The sequence below is a fragment of the Diorhabda sublineata genome, chromosome 3 (genome assembly GCF_026230105.1).
Source record: "Diorhabda sublineata isolate icDioSubl1.1 chromosome 3, icDioSubl1.1, whole genome shotgun sequence".
Lineage (NCBI taxonomy): Eukaryota > Metazoa > Arthropoda > Insecta > Coleoptera > Chrysomelidae > Diorhabda > Diorhabda sublineata.
In genome coordinates, this window is record NC_079476.1 from 4,834,432 (window position 1) to 4,850,239 (window position 15,808).

Genomic DNA, 15,808 nt, shown 5'->3' on the forward strand with positions numbered 1-15,808 from the left:
TTCTGTCTACCATTCCACATCTGCCTCAACATACCGTATGATTCCTAATTTTTCCAGAAAAATTGAACTATTCCAAACATTAGAAACGCCACGACCAGAAGCTATTATTAAAGAAGCATTTCAAAAATGCTTGCAGTCATGGTAGGGCAGTACTGCAACAATAATTCGAAGATCATATGCCTCAACTTTTAGGTAAGATCAATCTGTCTATTGGAGAGGTCATGTGGTCATTATTATAAATTAATTTAATACTTTTATCATCAACAAAATATGTATTACAACTATTTTAGTTTTCTCTTGATGAAACTCCATTATAACATTGATACAAAAAATATCACCTTGAACATTCACAAATTACTGATGATGTCTTAAACCATCTTAAAACGAGTTTCAGATTCCCAAAGCATGCCGTGCCAAAAATTATGGTGATAGATTTCAACCTATTTTTTTCTAGACAAAGTTGCAATAATTTTTTTCAAAAATTCGGGTTAAAGTTAAGCAAACAATAAATGAAATATTCAAGAGAATAGAATAGAAAAAGAAATTGACAAAGATTTCACGGAAAAAAGCACTAATACAATAAGGTGAGTTGGAATTTCTAGAACCGTTGGTGATATTCATGATGAACACACTGTTTACATCACCAATACACACTACACTATTTTGTGAGTGTTGGTGTGAACAATGTGTTCAGAATCAATACAATAAGAAACAATAAGAAATATTCTATATATATAACTATGTTTCATTGGCATCTTTTTCATGTGACTTCTTCTCCTTGTAAATTTAATCACCTCAGTTTTTCTCAAATCTCATGAGAAATAAATGGGGAATAAGTGAGGTCGCTTGATAATTTGGGAAAGAAAATCGAGTCGTTAAGGTAGCAAGAATAAGAGAAAATAGCGTCAAAAAGCCCATCTTAGAAGACAACTTTACTAAAGTCTCGTTTAGTTGAGTAAATGGGTGACAATTTGACAATCTTTCTGTTATTTCAACAATAAACGTAAAATATATATCAGAGGCGTAACAATAATTTCGGAATATAGTACATGTATATAATCCTTGTACCTTCAAGTTAAATGCACCGGTAGTTCTTAGAATCATAAATTTATAATAACTTATCAATTTTAAGCCTCATTTAGTTTATTTTGTTTGTCATTTCGATTGGATTCTTGTCTGTTTAATCCCCTTTCCGTTTTTTGTCCTTCCTTATCTTAGTAGTATCCAGCATTATACCTATTAGTTTTATTTTCATTATCATCATTCACAGCTCGATTATCCATTACTGGATCTTGCTTGCCTCTAATAATTCCTTACAATTATCTTCAAAATACTTATTACTAGTTAAAGTTGATACGTTCACACCATATTCCCAAATCAGATCTAACTATGTAACTTCAAGTTGAAGAGCTTTCCGTGGACAACTGGGGGTACACCTGGACCACTTTTGGAATCACTGCTCTAGTGGGTAGCTGCCCATCAAATTTTGAAGATAATGGCCTCTCTAATACAGTCCAATCATCTTACCTTCGGCGTTTTGACCTTCATTTTCCGGTTGGTTTTTCTCTGAGGATCCTTTTCGTAACTAACTCTTTCATCCATCCGCATGACGTCACCTACCCACCGTTATCTTGTAAGTCTCATATACTTAACCATTGTTAGGTTCCTGTACAAGATGGAAACTTCTTGATTGCTTTACTGGATCATACGAGGTGTAGCTATTAAGTGACGAGACTTGTCTGTAGTTGTCTGTAGACAAACCAGTGCAGCCGTTACCTTCGTTTTTATAGGGGCATTTTTTTAATTTTGTTTCGATGAAATTTCACATAAAACTTGGAAAAACTGCAATTGAAACTTATAATTTATTCAAACAAGTATATGGCAATGAATTTTTGTCGCGTTACGTGTTTTTGAGTTGTTTAAGCGTGAAACAACCCTTTTATTTTTCTTCGTTACCCCGAAAAAGTGTCCAGTCAGAACATGAGACAATATTTATTCCTAAACTAAATAAATCAATGCATGAGATAGCAGTTTTGGGGGTTAAAAAACTGTTTTCGACTTGGAGGCTACTGCTTATAATATGATAATTGATTTTTATTATTGATGTAATCTTGGTTGTTTTCTACAAGGACAGTAAAATGGATATGGCGATCTCCACGTCAAAATCCAGTTAATTGAATTCGCGAAACGAAATACTTTTAGTTGCTACAAAGTACAAACCATTTGAAATCTATTTTCTATAAAAACCAATCAAATGTTGAGGTTAAATCAACTAAAAATTGGAGCATTAAACTCTTGATTCAAGTCGATAGGCCAGCCCCCTATCACTTGGAAAAAACTTCTTTTGGCTAAAAATCCGAAAACTAGGCCTCGGAATATGGATGATCAAAATGGAAAACGACAATGGCAACGAAAACGGACTATGATTTGTGGAACATGGAATATACAGGGAATTAGAACGAAGGTAGATGACATTTTACAAGAAATTAAAAAACATAAACTGGACTTTATTGCTCTCTCTGAAACAAAGAAAAAAGGACAAGGTACACAAACACTCGGGGAATATATCCACATATACAGCGGCGTTAACAAAGAAGAACATGCAAAAAGGGGTATATCGCTCCTTATACATGAGAAGTATAAGAAGAACGTCTCCAGCTGGGAAGCAATAAGCGATAGAACAATAAAAGTTAATGTCAATTTAAAAGGCAAAATAACAATAATTGCTACTTATGGACCTAATGAAGACGCACGGGTAGATGAAAAAGAAAAGTATTATGAAACGCTAAATGAGCTAATATCTCAGACAGGTAACGATCGAGAAATCATAATACTGGGAGACCTAAATGCTAGAACTGGCAAAGAAACGAAGCATGAGATAATAGGGCTCTACGGTGAAAATACCAGGAATGATAATGGCTCCAGGTTGATAGATGTCTGTCAACATAACTTACTAAGAATAATGAATGGGTATTTTAAACATAAGGAAATACACACATATACATGGACGCAAATAACTAGAAATCTAAGATCAATAATCGACTATCTTATAATGAAACAAAAAACGAAGATAAAAGTGCACAATGTCAGAGTATATCGATCCGCAGAATGTGGAAGTGACCATCATCTGATAAAAGCTAAGTTAATAATGCCAATAATCAAAGACAACAAACAAAAGAATCAACTGCAAAACAGTAAAGATTTAACAGATATAGATATACCAAACTATAATATAGAAAGCCTTATGAACGAGAGCACAAAATTATTATACCAACAAAGACTGGACCAAAACCTCCCACAGGAGTACGAACAAGAACCAACAGACAATCTTACCAAAGTAGTAATTGACAGCATACACAAAGCAGCCAAAGAAGCCTTAGGATATAAAGAAATGAAAAAGAGAACACGAAATTATTGGTGGACTGAACAACTGCAAAATTTAAAAGAACAAAAACAACGATTGTATCATACCTGGCTAAGCACTAAAAAAGCAGAACATAAGGAACAATATAGTGAAGCTGTATCAAAATTTAAAACCGCTGCGATAGAGGCCAAAAACCTCAGCTGGGAAAATAAATGCAAGGAATTGGATACCTATTTAGGAGGACGCCAATCCAGGGAATCGTGGAGATTTATAGATAATGTTAGATCTGGCAGAAAAGAAAATATCCCAATAGGCACCATATCACCAAATAAATGGCAAGACTATTACCGCTCATTACTCAGAGAACAGAGATCTGAATATAGTAACATGCCGGCTGAAGACATACGGATTACAGGTGAACCAATAAAAATCAACGTAGAAAAAACAAAGAAAGCTATAACACTACTTAAAAATGGGCGCGCTCCTGGTCCAGAGGGAATACCTGCAGAATTAATAAAAGCAGGAACAAATAGGCTGTTTAATATCCTAACAGAAATTATCAATAGACATCTAAATGGAGAACCAATACCGCAAACGTAGAAAGAAGGATGGATCACGTCCATATACAAGAAAGGAAATAAGGAAGACTGCAATAATTATAGGGGCATTACAGTGACTAGTACGCTCAGTAGGTTATACGGAAAAATAATAAAGGAGATCATTTGTGAAGAATATCACCCATACGAATCCGAGGAACAAAACGGCTTCAGAGCAGGTCGATCGACGATAGATAGTATTTTCTGTCTATCACAAATAATCGAAAAGAGAACCGTAAGATCACAAGAAGTGCACCTACTATTGGTAGACTTGAAGAAAGCGTATGACACAGTACCTGTCTCAAAATTATGGGAGGTTCTGGAGAGAACGAGCATAAATACCACTCTAATAAAGGCTATAAAAGAACTATACAGAGACACAACAGCAAAAATAAAAATAGGTAACAAGGTGACAGACGGCTTCAAAACAACCAAAGGCTTGCGACAAGGGTGTTGTTTATCCCCAACTCTGTTCAACATATACATAGATGAAGCCCTAAGAGTTTGGAAAAAAAAATGTAAAGGAATGGGACTAAATATTGGGGAGAGCACCTTGTATACACTGCACTATGCCGATGACCAGGTAGTGGTAGCACAGGAAAAAGAAGATCTGGAGTACATGTCTAGAAAACTTATAGAAGAATACCAAAAATGGGGTCTACAGGTTAGCACGGAGAAGACACAATACATATGTATAGGATCAGAAGATTCACCTGGGAATTTAGATCTAGAGGGAAAAATAATTAAAAACTGTAAGGAATGCATATACCTAGGTGTAAAACTAACAACAACAGGACGAAACGAGGAAACAATTAGGGACAGAATAACCAAAGGAAGAAAAGTAATAAGAGCCCTGAACTCAGTGCTGTGGCAAAAGAATATTAGACCAGAAACAAAAAAGAGAATATACAACGCCATTTTACAACCAATAATTACATATAGCTCCGAGGTTTGGCAACTTACAGAAAAGCAAAAAAATAACTTAAATGCAGTGGAAATGGATTTCTGGAGGAGAGCAGCAAGAATATCTAGAACGGAACATATAAGAAACGAGGAAATAAGAAGACAATTGAAAGTAGAAAGAACTTTAGTAGAAGATATAGAAAAGAAACAGTTGATTTGGTACGGACACGTTAAGAGAATGGGAAGAGAACGACTACCAAGAATAATATTAGAATGGACCCCCACAGAAAAAAGAAAGAGGGGAAGACCACCTAGAACATGGCTACAAGGAATCACTAGAGCAATGTCCGAAAGGAACCTAGCAGTCGACGACTGGCAAGATAGACAGGCCTGGAGATTAGGAACCCAAAGGCGTATAACGCTATAAAAGGGGATATATATATATATATATATATATATATATATATATATATATATATATATATATATATATATAAACTCTTGATTATCTGGGGTAAATTTAACGTTCTTGTTACATATTTCATTCTTAATTTCACTGAGTTGTATCTTTGGTAGATACACAAGAAGAAAGGGGGCGAGATTTGGTTAGTGAAAGCCTTGAAGCAATGGAAAGGGCAAAATGTTAAGAGACAATTTATCGTAAGGAATATTTTGGCATTGCACTAAGTAAAAAGCTTTTATACACGGTAAATTTCATTATGATATTCTTGTTTTTGTAAATATTCTACAATACCGTGAAATGCTTCAAAAATAAAAACACTGAGATGCAGTAAGATGCAATAAGATACACTGGAAAAGGCTCGACTAAGGAAAAAGTAGAATTGTTATAGAAAATCTCAAGAGTAAGCGATTTAATGAAAACACACTTTTTTAGAGACTCAATGATATTTTTATTTCACTGTTAAGTAGACATGTTAGAATTACGTTAGGACCCAAATGATCCCCTACTGTTTTCATGAAATTTTTTGTGGCATTTTGGAGAAGATGTGGCGGTATCTCATCGATGGCACGTTGGATTCTGGCTTTGAATTTATAAATTTTCAATTAATGTCGGCAGTAGCTCGCATTTATCCAGTTTTAAAATATTCCTTCAAATTATAAATACATAAATAAGTATGTGAAAAAAAGAGATAAGCAAAATATATTAAACCAGTCATACTGAACAGTATGATTTTGAAATAATGTTAAAAACGGATGCTTCTAAGAGAAATCATTAAACTCGTGTTGCCCATCTTAAAACACCCTCTTCACCGATCCCAATCAAGTTCATTTCAATTGTCAAATCAAATTTATCCCCTTAACATCGATAAGTAAATTCTTCAACGGACTAAGAGCTGTTGAATTTTTATTTCTGTTCAAATTTTTGATTCCGTTCTATTATTCCTAGTTCACATTATCAAATATTCACGGTGAAATAAATTTTCCTTGAAAATTCTTTCATTTAAATTCGAAAATTGTCCTTTTTATACGAATGATAAACGAGACCAACGAGGAAAATGTATTAAAGATTTGATTTAAGATACATTTAATATATGCATTAGAAATTATGACAGATAACGAATGTGTCAAATGTTACTGAAATTAAAAAGCTATTATCAACGTATAATACTATATTTCATACTGTATACAGTATGCCACATTATGTTGTCAATTTGAATCTTGTAAATGATACATGACATCACAGATCTGGTAAAATAACTTCTACGGACTGAAATAGTTGTTATTCTATAATTTAACAAACCAAACAAGAAATTGGTCAGTTAGATAATCAGATGACTTTGGATACCTTGGCTTATATGTAGATCGAAGGATTATGTGGAAGAAACACATATGAACCAAAAAAAAAACAACGCAACATGTATTGGTTAGATACCAGGTGGTCTAGATGGTTTAGTCTGAGTAATAAACTCTTAGTTTACTCAAGTAATCATCAAGCCGACTTGGTGCTAACAAATACAGTTATGGAGTACAACAGCATGTAACTCCAATATCGATATACTTGAAAGATTTTTATCCAAACTATTGACACAGATTGTTGATGCCTTTTGGTATGTGCCTAATGATGTGATACGTAGGGATCTAAAATCTAAAAGTTCCTACAGAGAAGAGATCATATAAGCAGGCTGGAACTACACCCGATCCATCTGGCATTGATTTACTGGACTAAATACTTGAATCAGTTCATAGATTTGAGTAAAAGTTTAAATGAATTTGTGTAAATGTCAAACTAGATAAGAATCTTGTAAAAATGATGCCAGATCTCTAGCTTACGCTCGAATTTTAAAGAATGGTAACCGATGGATTTTAAATTGATAAAGATTGTATTTGGTTCACAGATGGTTTTGCTAAATTCATCCGATAAAATTCAGGAGGTGATTTCTCGTACAAAACAAAATTTCTCAATTCATCCCTTAAAAGTTGACAAGACTAAATTGGAGTTTTAATTTTTGGAGTTTACTCCTTAAGAATCGATTTGCATATATAAGGGGCCCGGTATGAGAAAAATGTGAGGAGTAAAATCTATCGATGAATGACCTCGTTACGTTTTTGGTGCGCACCCTATGATGCGCAACTTTCTAATTTGTTGGTGTCAACATACTTATATTGCTGTCATTGTGAAGTTTTAATTTTTATCATTGTGTTCCGCTAAAGTGAATTGAAAGTATTTTCAAATAACTATGGCAGAAAGAGGTGTAGATGATATTGCCGGAACATCTAACAAACACGTGGTTGCAAGGTACGTTATAATTCATGTATTATACGTATGAGCATGTGCAATTTGTATTTATTAAATATTTTAATAATTATCGATGTAGTTCATATAAATATATATTTGAAAACAACACATAAAATTAGATAATCAACCCAATATGAATTTTCGAGATTATTGACTATTGTAAAAAGTTTAGTGTAAAATATTTCGTCGATTAGTTATAATAAATCTATATGAATTGAATAAATTAATATATATTTATATATGTATATTATTTTCATTAATTAACAAATTTACCCTTTTATAAAGTATCAATCTTTTTTAAGTTAAATAAACTCTTTTTGCGTCTGGTTAGACTATCGAACTTAAGGAGTAAACTCCAGTCGTGCGTCGGAGCTGACACACACAATTAATTTTTTTGTTTTAAAATTTCAGTAATGCTAGAAACTTGATATTCTGGAATTTCCTTGCACTCACGAAGGACTAACTACGAGTATTTTTTCAATATTCGTATTACATTAAACAAGGGTGATATTAGCAACCCTTTCTTCCAAGAATTTACTACTACATTCTACATATTAACTGTTGTACTATTGGGTTTGGGAAGAAAATTTAACAATCAAAAAGTTTTTAAATAAAACAAGGGTTTGGATTTATAATTTTAATTCACAATTTCACATCTTGGAAAAAAGTTTTGATGTGAAATTGAAAAAAATTCCCGTGGTTAGTCTTTTGCAAATGCATGAAAATTACAGAATTTCAAGTTTCTCGGTTTATTGAAATTTAATTAAAATTAATTTTAGTCATCACCTTTTAAAGGTGGCAACTCGGAAAGGGGTGGTCCGAGGAGATTGTGTTATAGAAGCAATAACCTGCTGAATTTTCTCACATGAATTTAGGAGCACTCTGTATATTGTTAATTAAAAGTAGAGTTTAAATGATGAAGTCAGTCAATTATTCTTGTTTTTCCAATTATCGTGATTGAGAGAGACCCCATTTTATATCTAAGGGTATGAGATGCAAACTCCACATGTTCTATATTACAATAACTTTTTACAATTTCCATTCGCTATGTGAAGTACATTATATTATTTTCGCGTAGTATCTTCTTTTTTTTTATACTATATTATTATTAAGTTTTAACGTAAAGTTAAAGGCTTAATGTTACATTCACCTGTTCGTAATTTTTAAATTTCTTAGTTACGGCCTCTTTCAATTGGCGTAGATTAATTAACCGATTAGAAATTGCACAAAAATCCAGTTCGTAGGGTAAACGTATAATTCCGACATTTTTCTTCGGCAAGCAAAGATACTTTCTTCAGCGGCGTGGAAATGCCTATAGAGATCATAATAGGGGTGATAAACCGCATACTTTTAAAGAAGTGCAAAGAATAATTAAACGTTTATATAACAGAGTAATGAATTTATAAACTTAGTACACCATAAAAGTAAGAGAATTTAGTTGATGTCATTGTTATTGAAAATCTTTTGACAGATTGATCCAAATAACATACATAAATTAATAATAATTATATCCATAGTGCTTATTTTATTGATTTAAGCGCCTAATCTCGAGATTGGTATAAATTCACCATTACGGAACTAAGATATTTCTAATTGGATATGGCTCTATTGATTTTCAAAATAAGATAAATACACTTCTACATACGTTTGAACCAATTGTCGAAGCATTTCCCTTGAGATACTTCCAAAACATGTGATTTGAACGCATCAACCACGTCCAACCAGGTGTAGAAAAACGTTGATCTCGCAATATTGAGGAGCGACCATTTGCTTCGAAGTGCGCAAAAAGCTTTTGTTGGATTTGCGACCACGATTGAATCAGAAAAACCAGCTGAATTCGGTCGCTCGAGATAGTGCTTCTTCACCAATAGTCGAAGCTGCTGCTGCTGGTTTAATCCACGTCGAAAGTCAAAGAAAATCATCGCACGAAAATTTATTTCAATTTTTTGACAAAGATTAATATTTCAAGTATCTGTAAAGAGCTCAAATATCATTCGTATGACAACACGTTCACCATTAAAAGTGTAGAACTTTATGAGGCCAGTGTCTTGACTAAAAACTAGTTATTGTGAGAAATCTTGTTTACATCTCATCGAAACAATATGAATCTGTACGCTGTATTATTTGTAAAATGTATAAATAATCTAAATACACAATAACTTATTTTTGTTAGAAAATAACAACAAGGTCGAATCATGAAAATAGGAAGTAAACAAATTCAACTTAATATCACCATTGTAACAAAATTTCTTTTTGCGTGGGACAGAATACAAGGAGGTTTGTTAATTTTCAATCATCGAAGTTATAACTACCCTTAACTTATTTAAATACATAGATTGGTTATTATTATATTCTATATTTAGAGGTTTTTCAATACGAACTTTGAATGAATATGTTCATAATGCTTATAATCTGTTGGACACGGCGATGTCGTTACTTTTAATATCAAACACCTTGCTATTTAGATATCCCATTGAAAAATTTATATAATTGTAATCAGGTTACAACGGTAGCCACTTCTACCAACTTTTGAAAACATTGGTTCATGAATTATGAGCAAAATGTAGTAATGCTCCGCCTGAATCCTAAAATTAGGAACCACTCCATCTTGAATTAGTGAAAACGTTACTTTAATGTGAAAGTCAGCTTTCCAAAATTCCCTCTTCATTTGTCCGAAATTGCTCTCCATTTTTAGCATTATTCTTAGCGTTTTGTTTGTCCGTCTGCCTGCAGCAGCGATATCTCCTCAGAGGAAGCATGTAGTATTCAATTCCTAGCTACAACGAAAGTAATTTTGGGCATTATGGGCAGTGCTCACTGCAGGGACATCCTTAAAAGATTGAAAATTCTGACTCTTCTTTCCTTATTCATTTTTGAATCTGTTTGCCTAATTCGTAAGCACTCTTCTCCAATTTCAGAAAGATCGTTCAATTAGGAACGCGGGACACGACCTTTACCTACCTACTCCACGTTCGGAATTAGTTAAGCGCTCAATATTTTACAATGCAATAAAATGCACAATCACTTGCTAATTGAAATCAAAACGTTACCATCTTTTCCCGCATTCCGCAATAATTTGAGCGCATAGTTACTGGAAAGTGCCTTCTACTCTGTAAACGACTTTTACTCTGTAAATTTAATTCCGGACATGCTGCATACTGTTTTCATTCTTGCTATACAACTGATATACTAATTATTACCTATAATTTTGTTACTAATTGTGGTTTTCCTCTATATATTGAAATTTTATTCTATTTGTATCTTTATTTAGTCAGTTTTATGTTTGTTTTCTAGTTTTTACAAGCTTTTGTGTACAAATTGTAGCAATTTTTTAACAATAAAGCATTTCTCTCTCTATCTCATATTCATCCAGGTACTTCACTGATTTTTTAAAACGTTTTCCGAGAAATAACTAATTCCTCATAGAGTCCAATGCTGCTAATCGCATTTCCATTAATTGTAAGCAGTTCTGTCTAAGCGTCAATACTTCATACTGTTTTCTACTCATCCTATCCTATAATCATCAAAATTTCGATACCATGCATCTAGGAAAAATAGGTTATTAACTTACTTGTTGTGTCTACTGCATCTGCTCTAGGTGCAGAAATGGTTTTGTCATTTTAGTTTTAACTATCAGCTTTAACTCGATTAGAATGTTGAACGCACTGTTTAAGCCACCACTATACCAACTTTTTATCGTTGCCTTCGACGAGTTTTGGGCTTGCAGAACAAAAAAATGGGTTTCTCAAATATCTGGTATTCTCATCCTCGTAAATATGGACAAAGATCCAAATCGTGTCGGGCTTGTTCCAACAGACATGGGGTTATCATGAAATACGGTTTAAACTTATGCAGACAACGTTTTAGGGAATACGCCAACGACATAGGATTCAAAAAGCTGGATTAAGTTATTAAATATGTATTTATAAGATCTATTTTGTTTGTTATTCCAAATAACACAAATTAAGAAGTATAACAACAGTATAAATAATTTATCACGCGTTTCGATAATAAAGTTATCGTCTTCAGACTATTGGTGTAGTGGCAACAACTGTGTGAAGTTATATTAATAATGATATAGGTTAATCATTTCTTTTTAATATCACCATGAAAAATGTTCGTCCCTGCGATTTAATTTCTTTCACCTCTCTAATTCGTCCTATAGCATTAATTTCAAGACATACGGTATAATGGAGAAGATTTCATATAGGAACAAACGGAGAATGAATTTTATGAATATAATAAATGTCATATTTAGTGAATATTCTCAATTTGCGATTATTTAATATCCCTACGTTCCTATCACTGTTCTTCGAATATTTAAAAAAAGTCATAAAATGTGAGATATGGAACCACCGCCGACCGCCTAGCGTTCACTGTATATTTGAAGGCGGTATTTATTTATGGTATTCGATTAATTTTATAGGCGTACAGTCGCAACATCCTTGAACGAATTAATTTCGCGAACGTTTTATTGTATTATCGATAGTTATTTTCCAGCAAATGGTTATCTAAATAAAATCTCCCAACATAAATTTTATAACTCTATGGGATTTTATTACGAGCTCCTTATTATTTTATTAGATTGCCAAGGTTACTTTCTCACTCTTGTTGGATTCACATAAATCATACTACTACTTGGAGTATTCATTCTCCAACTTATTGTTAGTTATAACTAAATTAAAACCAGATTAGCAACGATTTCTTTGACACAGGAATTTGAAATTGAATTATCAATAACTGTATAGTATTTTCACAATCCAAGAAAATAGACCCAAAAGTCGGTCATATTATGGTTATTTATTGGGAGGGCATTGTGTAATGCCGCACTATTATATTATAGTTTTCCAATATCAATTGCAGATTATAAAAAACCTTATCGAAAATTTTTTTTATCTACCACAGGCATAGATACCTCATTTTATAAAATTTAATATTTTTATAAATACTTTTAAATGAATTAAATGAATCTCACAGAGCCACGCCATTACTTATCATAGGAATATTTCAAAAAAATTGTGTACATACGCCTTCCGACAGCTTTGGCCTACAAAAATCCATAATTTATGTTTACGATTCGATGTTTTCATTGATAAACAGTGAAGATAATGAGTCCACGTGGACTGACGGTTTGCTAGATGTTTAGCGAATTTTATACGGGGAGTAAATTTTATTTTTCATTTCTTAATTTGGTATGAGTGCCGTGCGTATTTATGAAATATTCATTATTCCTCGTATAACTGTCTTCTGCAAATGATATTTGAAGAACTATTTAGCATTTGCCTTATAGGTTAAGACTACAGTTCAGTACTATGAAAATTGGGTTAAAATGCTGAAATTTTTAGGAAATTTTGGAGGAATATTTTGATATTTGACAAGGGAGTCGCAATCTACATATCATCTATCCTTCAATTAATAAGAATGTTAAAACCAATAATAATAATTTTCCAACTAAATGTTAAACTTTTTCTACGCAAATTTTAGACCAAAAGATTGATTGATTTCCTTCACATTTGTTATTAATTAGGCCGTATTTGTTTATAAATTTAATGTTTCGGAACATATAAAAATCAGTTTTAGGTAACCAACGAGGCAATCCCAACTTTAGGGAGAATTGGTAAAATGATTCATGAGCGGAATATTGAGTCTTCAATTTTACGACCCCAATTAATTTTCATTCGTGTAAACAATGAAATAACATAGTTGTTGTTTTGTTATGTAAAATTGACTTTGGATTTGAAACATGTAATCGTGGTATGATTTTAATTTCATCCCTCCAAATTCATTGATTTTTAAACACGAGTGCCGTTTGTTTTCAACCTCCGATCGTTCCGTGCAGACGCTCCGCCATCGTTGACATTCAGGCGTCAGTCGGCGTTGGGCTACAGCTACGTAAACATGTCTGTCATTATTGATGCTCCCGCAATGTGTGAATTGCGAAGTGTGATTTGTTTTCTACAGGCTGAACGCCATACTGCTGTAGAAATCCATCAAAGAATGAGTCATGTGTTTGGGGAAAACTTTATGAGTGATGGTGTGAATGGTGTCGAAAGTTTAAAAATGCCCTCAATGATGAAGGGTGCCAAGGACGCAAATCTGTCGTTTCAGATGACCTGGTACAACGATTTGACAGAATGGTTAAAGAAAACCGCAGATTCACCATTACTGCTTTATCTACGGAATTTTCAGAAGGTTCAAACCAATGAGGACTTTCATATCAATGTCAAAGACTACTTGAATTCATTGGCGGCAACTTTCTTTGAAGAGAGTATTGAAAAGTTTGTCCACAAATATGACAAATACCTCAATATCTTCGGTGATTTTGTCGAAAAGTAACTGTAGGTGTACCGATCTTTTGGTGATAAAATTATTGTTGTTTTTTTCGTATTTTATAATATTATTTTCTAGAGCTTCCTCAACCGTGTGTTCTCTTACTGGTTTAATTTTGCTATGGACCTATATATACTAATTATTACCTATTTATATCTTTATTTAGTTATTTTTATGTTTGTGGTTCAGTTTTTACAAGCTTTTGTCTACAAATTGTAATAATTTTTTGGCAATAAAAGCATTTCTCTCTTTGTTTCTATGCAATATTATGTACGCTGTAACTCATACAAAGATCAAAATGAAGGCTTCTTGGTTTCCCTCGAAATTTGAACGCTCAATCGTCTCTCTAGTCTATACCTATGCTGAAAACAAAAATTCTGGTATCCATCATTCTCCTAACCCCACTGTAGTATAGATATTCCTTTATCTGTATTACACGGAGCTTTTCGTGCAACTTAGGACTGACAAGCGCGAAGTCCTGATCTTAACCATGTTGAATACGGGACAATTTGAAATACAGGGTGCGCCAGAGAAACTTTGAAAGGTCAATAAAAACAAAAGTACTTTAGATATTGTTTTAATTATTTTTTTATTTGAGAATACAATGTACTAAGTTTTTTTTCAATTAGTGCTGAAAATGAGATCTGTTAAATGGCGACCTCCATTGTATACACTGATTTAGGCGATTTCAGTAATTCGTCTCCACTCTTCGCAGCATACAAAGGGTATGTTGGCAATGGTATTACGAATGTTGTTCTTCACAATAAATAAAAATACCATGGAGCCAAATGTGGAGAGCATGCTGGCCATATGAGATCACCTGAGAGAGATGAGGCGGCTGGGGAAATGTCCTAACGTTAATTTGTTCGAGGCTTGGAAGAAAAAAATCCTCGATCATGGACCAATTATTCCCATTACCGATATCGTACACCAGACTGGTTCGCAATGAAGTGGCTTCTGGTGAAGTTCGCGCGGGTTTTCACCACTCCAACAACGTGTTTTGTTTGTTGACGCAGCCTGAAATGTGAAAGTGAGCCTCGTCACTGAAAAAAACGACCGTATCTTGAGGACGGTTGTCAAGCAGCACTTCACATGCGTTTTGACGGTCAACAAAATCAATCCTTGCACAACCAATTTATAGGGATGAAAATGAAGGTCTTCATGGAGAGGAGACCGCAAAATTGACTGCCTCACTCTTTCGACATTTTCCGGAGTTCTGGTCGTCCTTTGATGTCCAGGTTTAGATTTAGCGACACTTCCGCACACAATGAAGTAACCCACGACAGAAGAAGAAGAGCAATTTCAAAACGAGTGCGAAAGGCACGTTGTTTGGCGATAATTGAGCGATTGTTAGAAAAGTAACTCTCAACGGCGAATGCCCGTTGCTCTCTCGATCAGAGGATGATGGCAACTGACTAGAGGGGGGGACAAACTTGGGGACTTCCCCCTCCGAATGCGTTCCCTCCCTCTGCTCTACTCCCCCAATTCATCGCTCCGGAGTGTTTTCAAAAAGTAAGTTTCTCTGGCGTACCCTGTAGCATGTCAGAGCTTCACAACATCCACCGAGAGGTCTAGATGAACTGCGATTAAAAATGACAGAAATTGATGGCTTTGGCTCTTTTTTGAGATAAAACATCTGAAGAAAAATTATTTATTGTGGTTATAAATGTAATTATGCAAATTTTCTGTGTAATTGTCAATTTTTTGCGTGTTTTAAAAAATAGTTTTTAATCAGAAATCAAAACGATTTAGTAATAATAATCGGAAGAAATTTGTTAATGAATTTCTGCATTTCGTCTCCTCTGCATTTAATGGTTTATGTTATGTAATACAAAAACATTTTTTAAAACAGCTAAA

General features: G+C 33.6%; 2 protein-coding genes across 4 annotated transcripts in view; one reads left to right on the forward strand and one right to left on the reverse strand.

The window, feature by feature from the left end:
* LOC130441391 (rap1 GTPase-activating protein 1) overlaps nt 1-15,808 on the reverse strand; it is a 990,184-nt gene that overhangs the window by 367,354 nt on the left and 607,022 nt on the right. The gene's annotated exons all lie outside the window — the stretch shown is intronic.
* On the forward strand, nt 11,355-11,528 carry LOC130441400 (40S ribosomal protein S29-like). The gene has a single exon (XM_056775068.1). It carries the CDS (start codon nt 11,358-11,360, stop codon nt 11,526-11,528), a length of 171 nt encoding a protein of 56 aa, XP_056631046.1. The 5' UTR covers nt 11,355-11,357.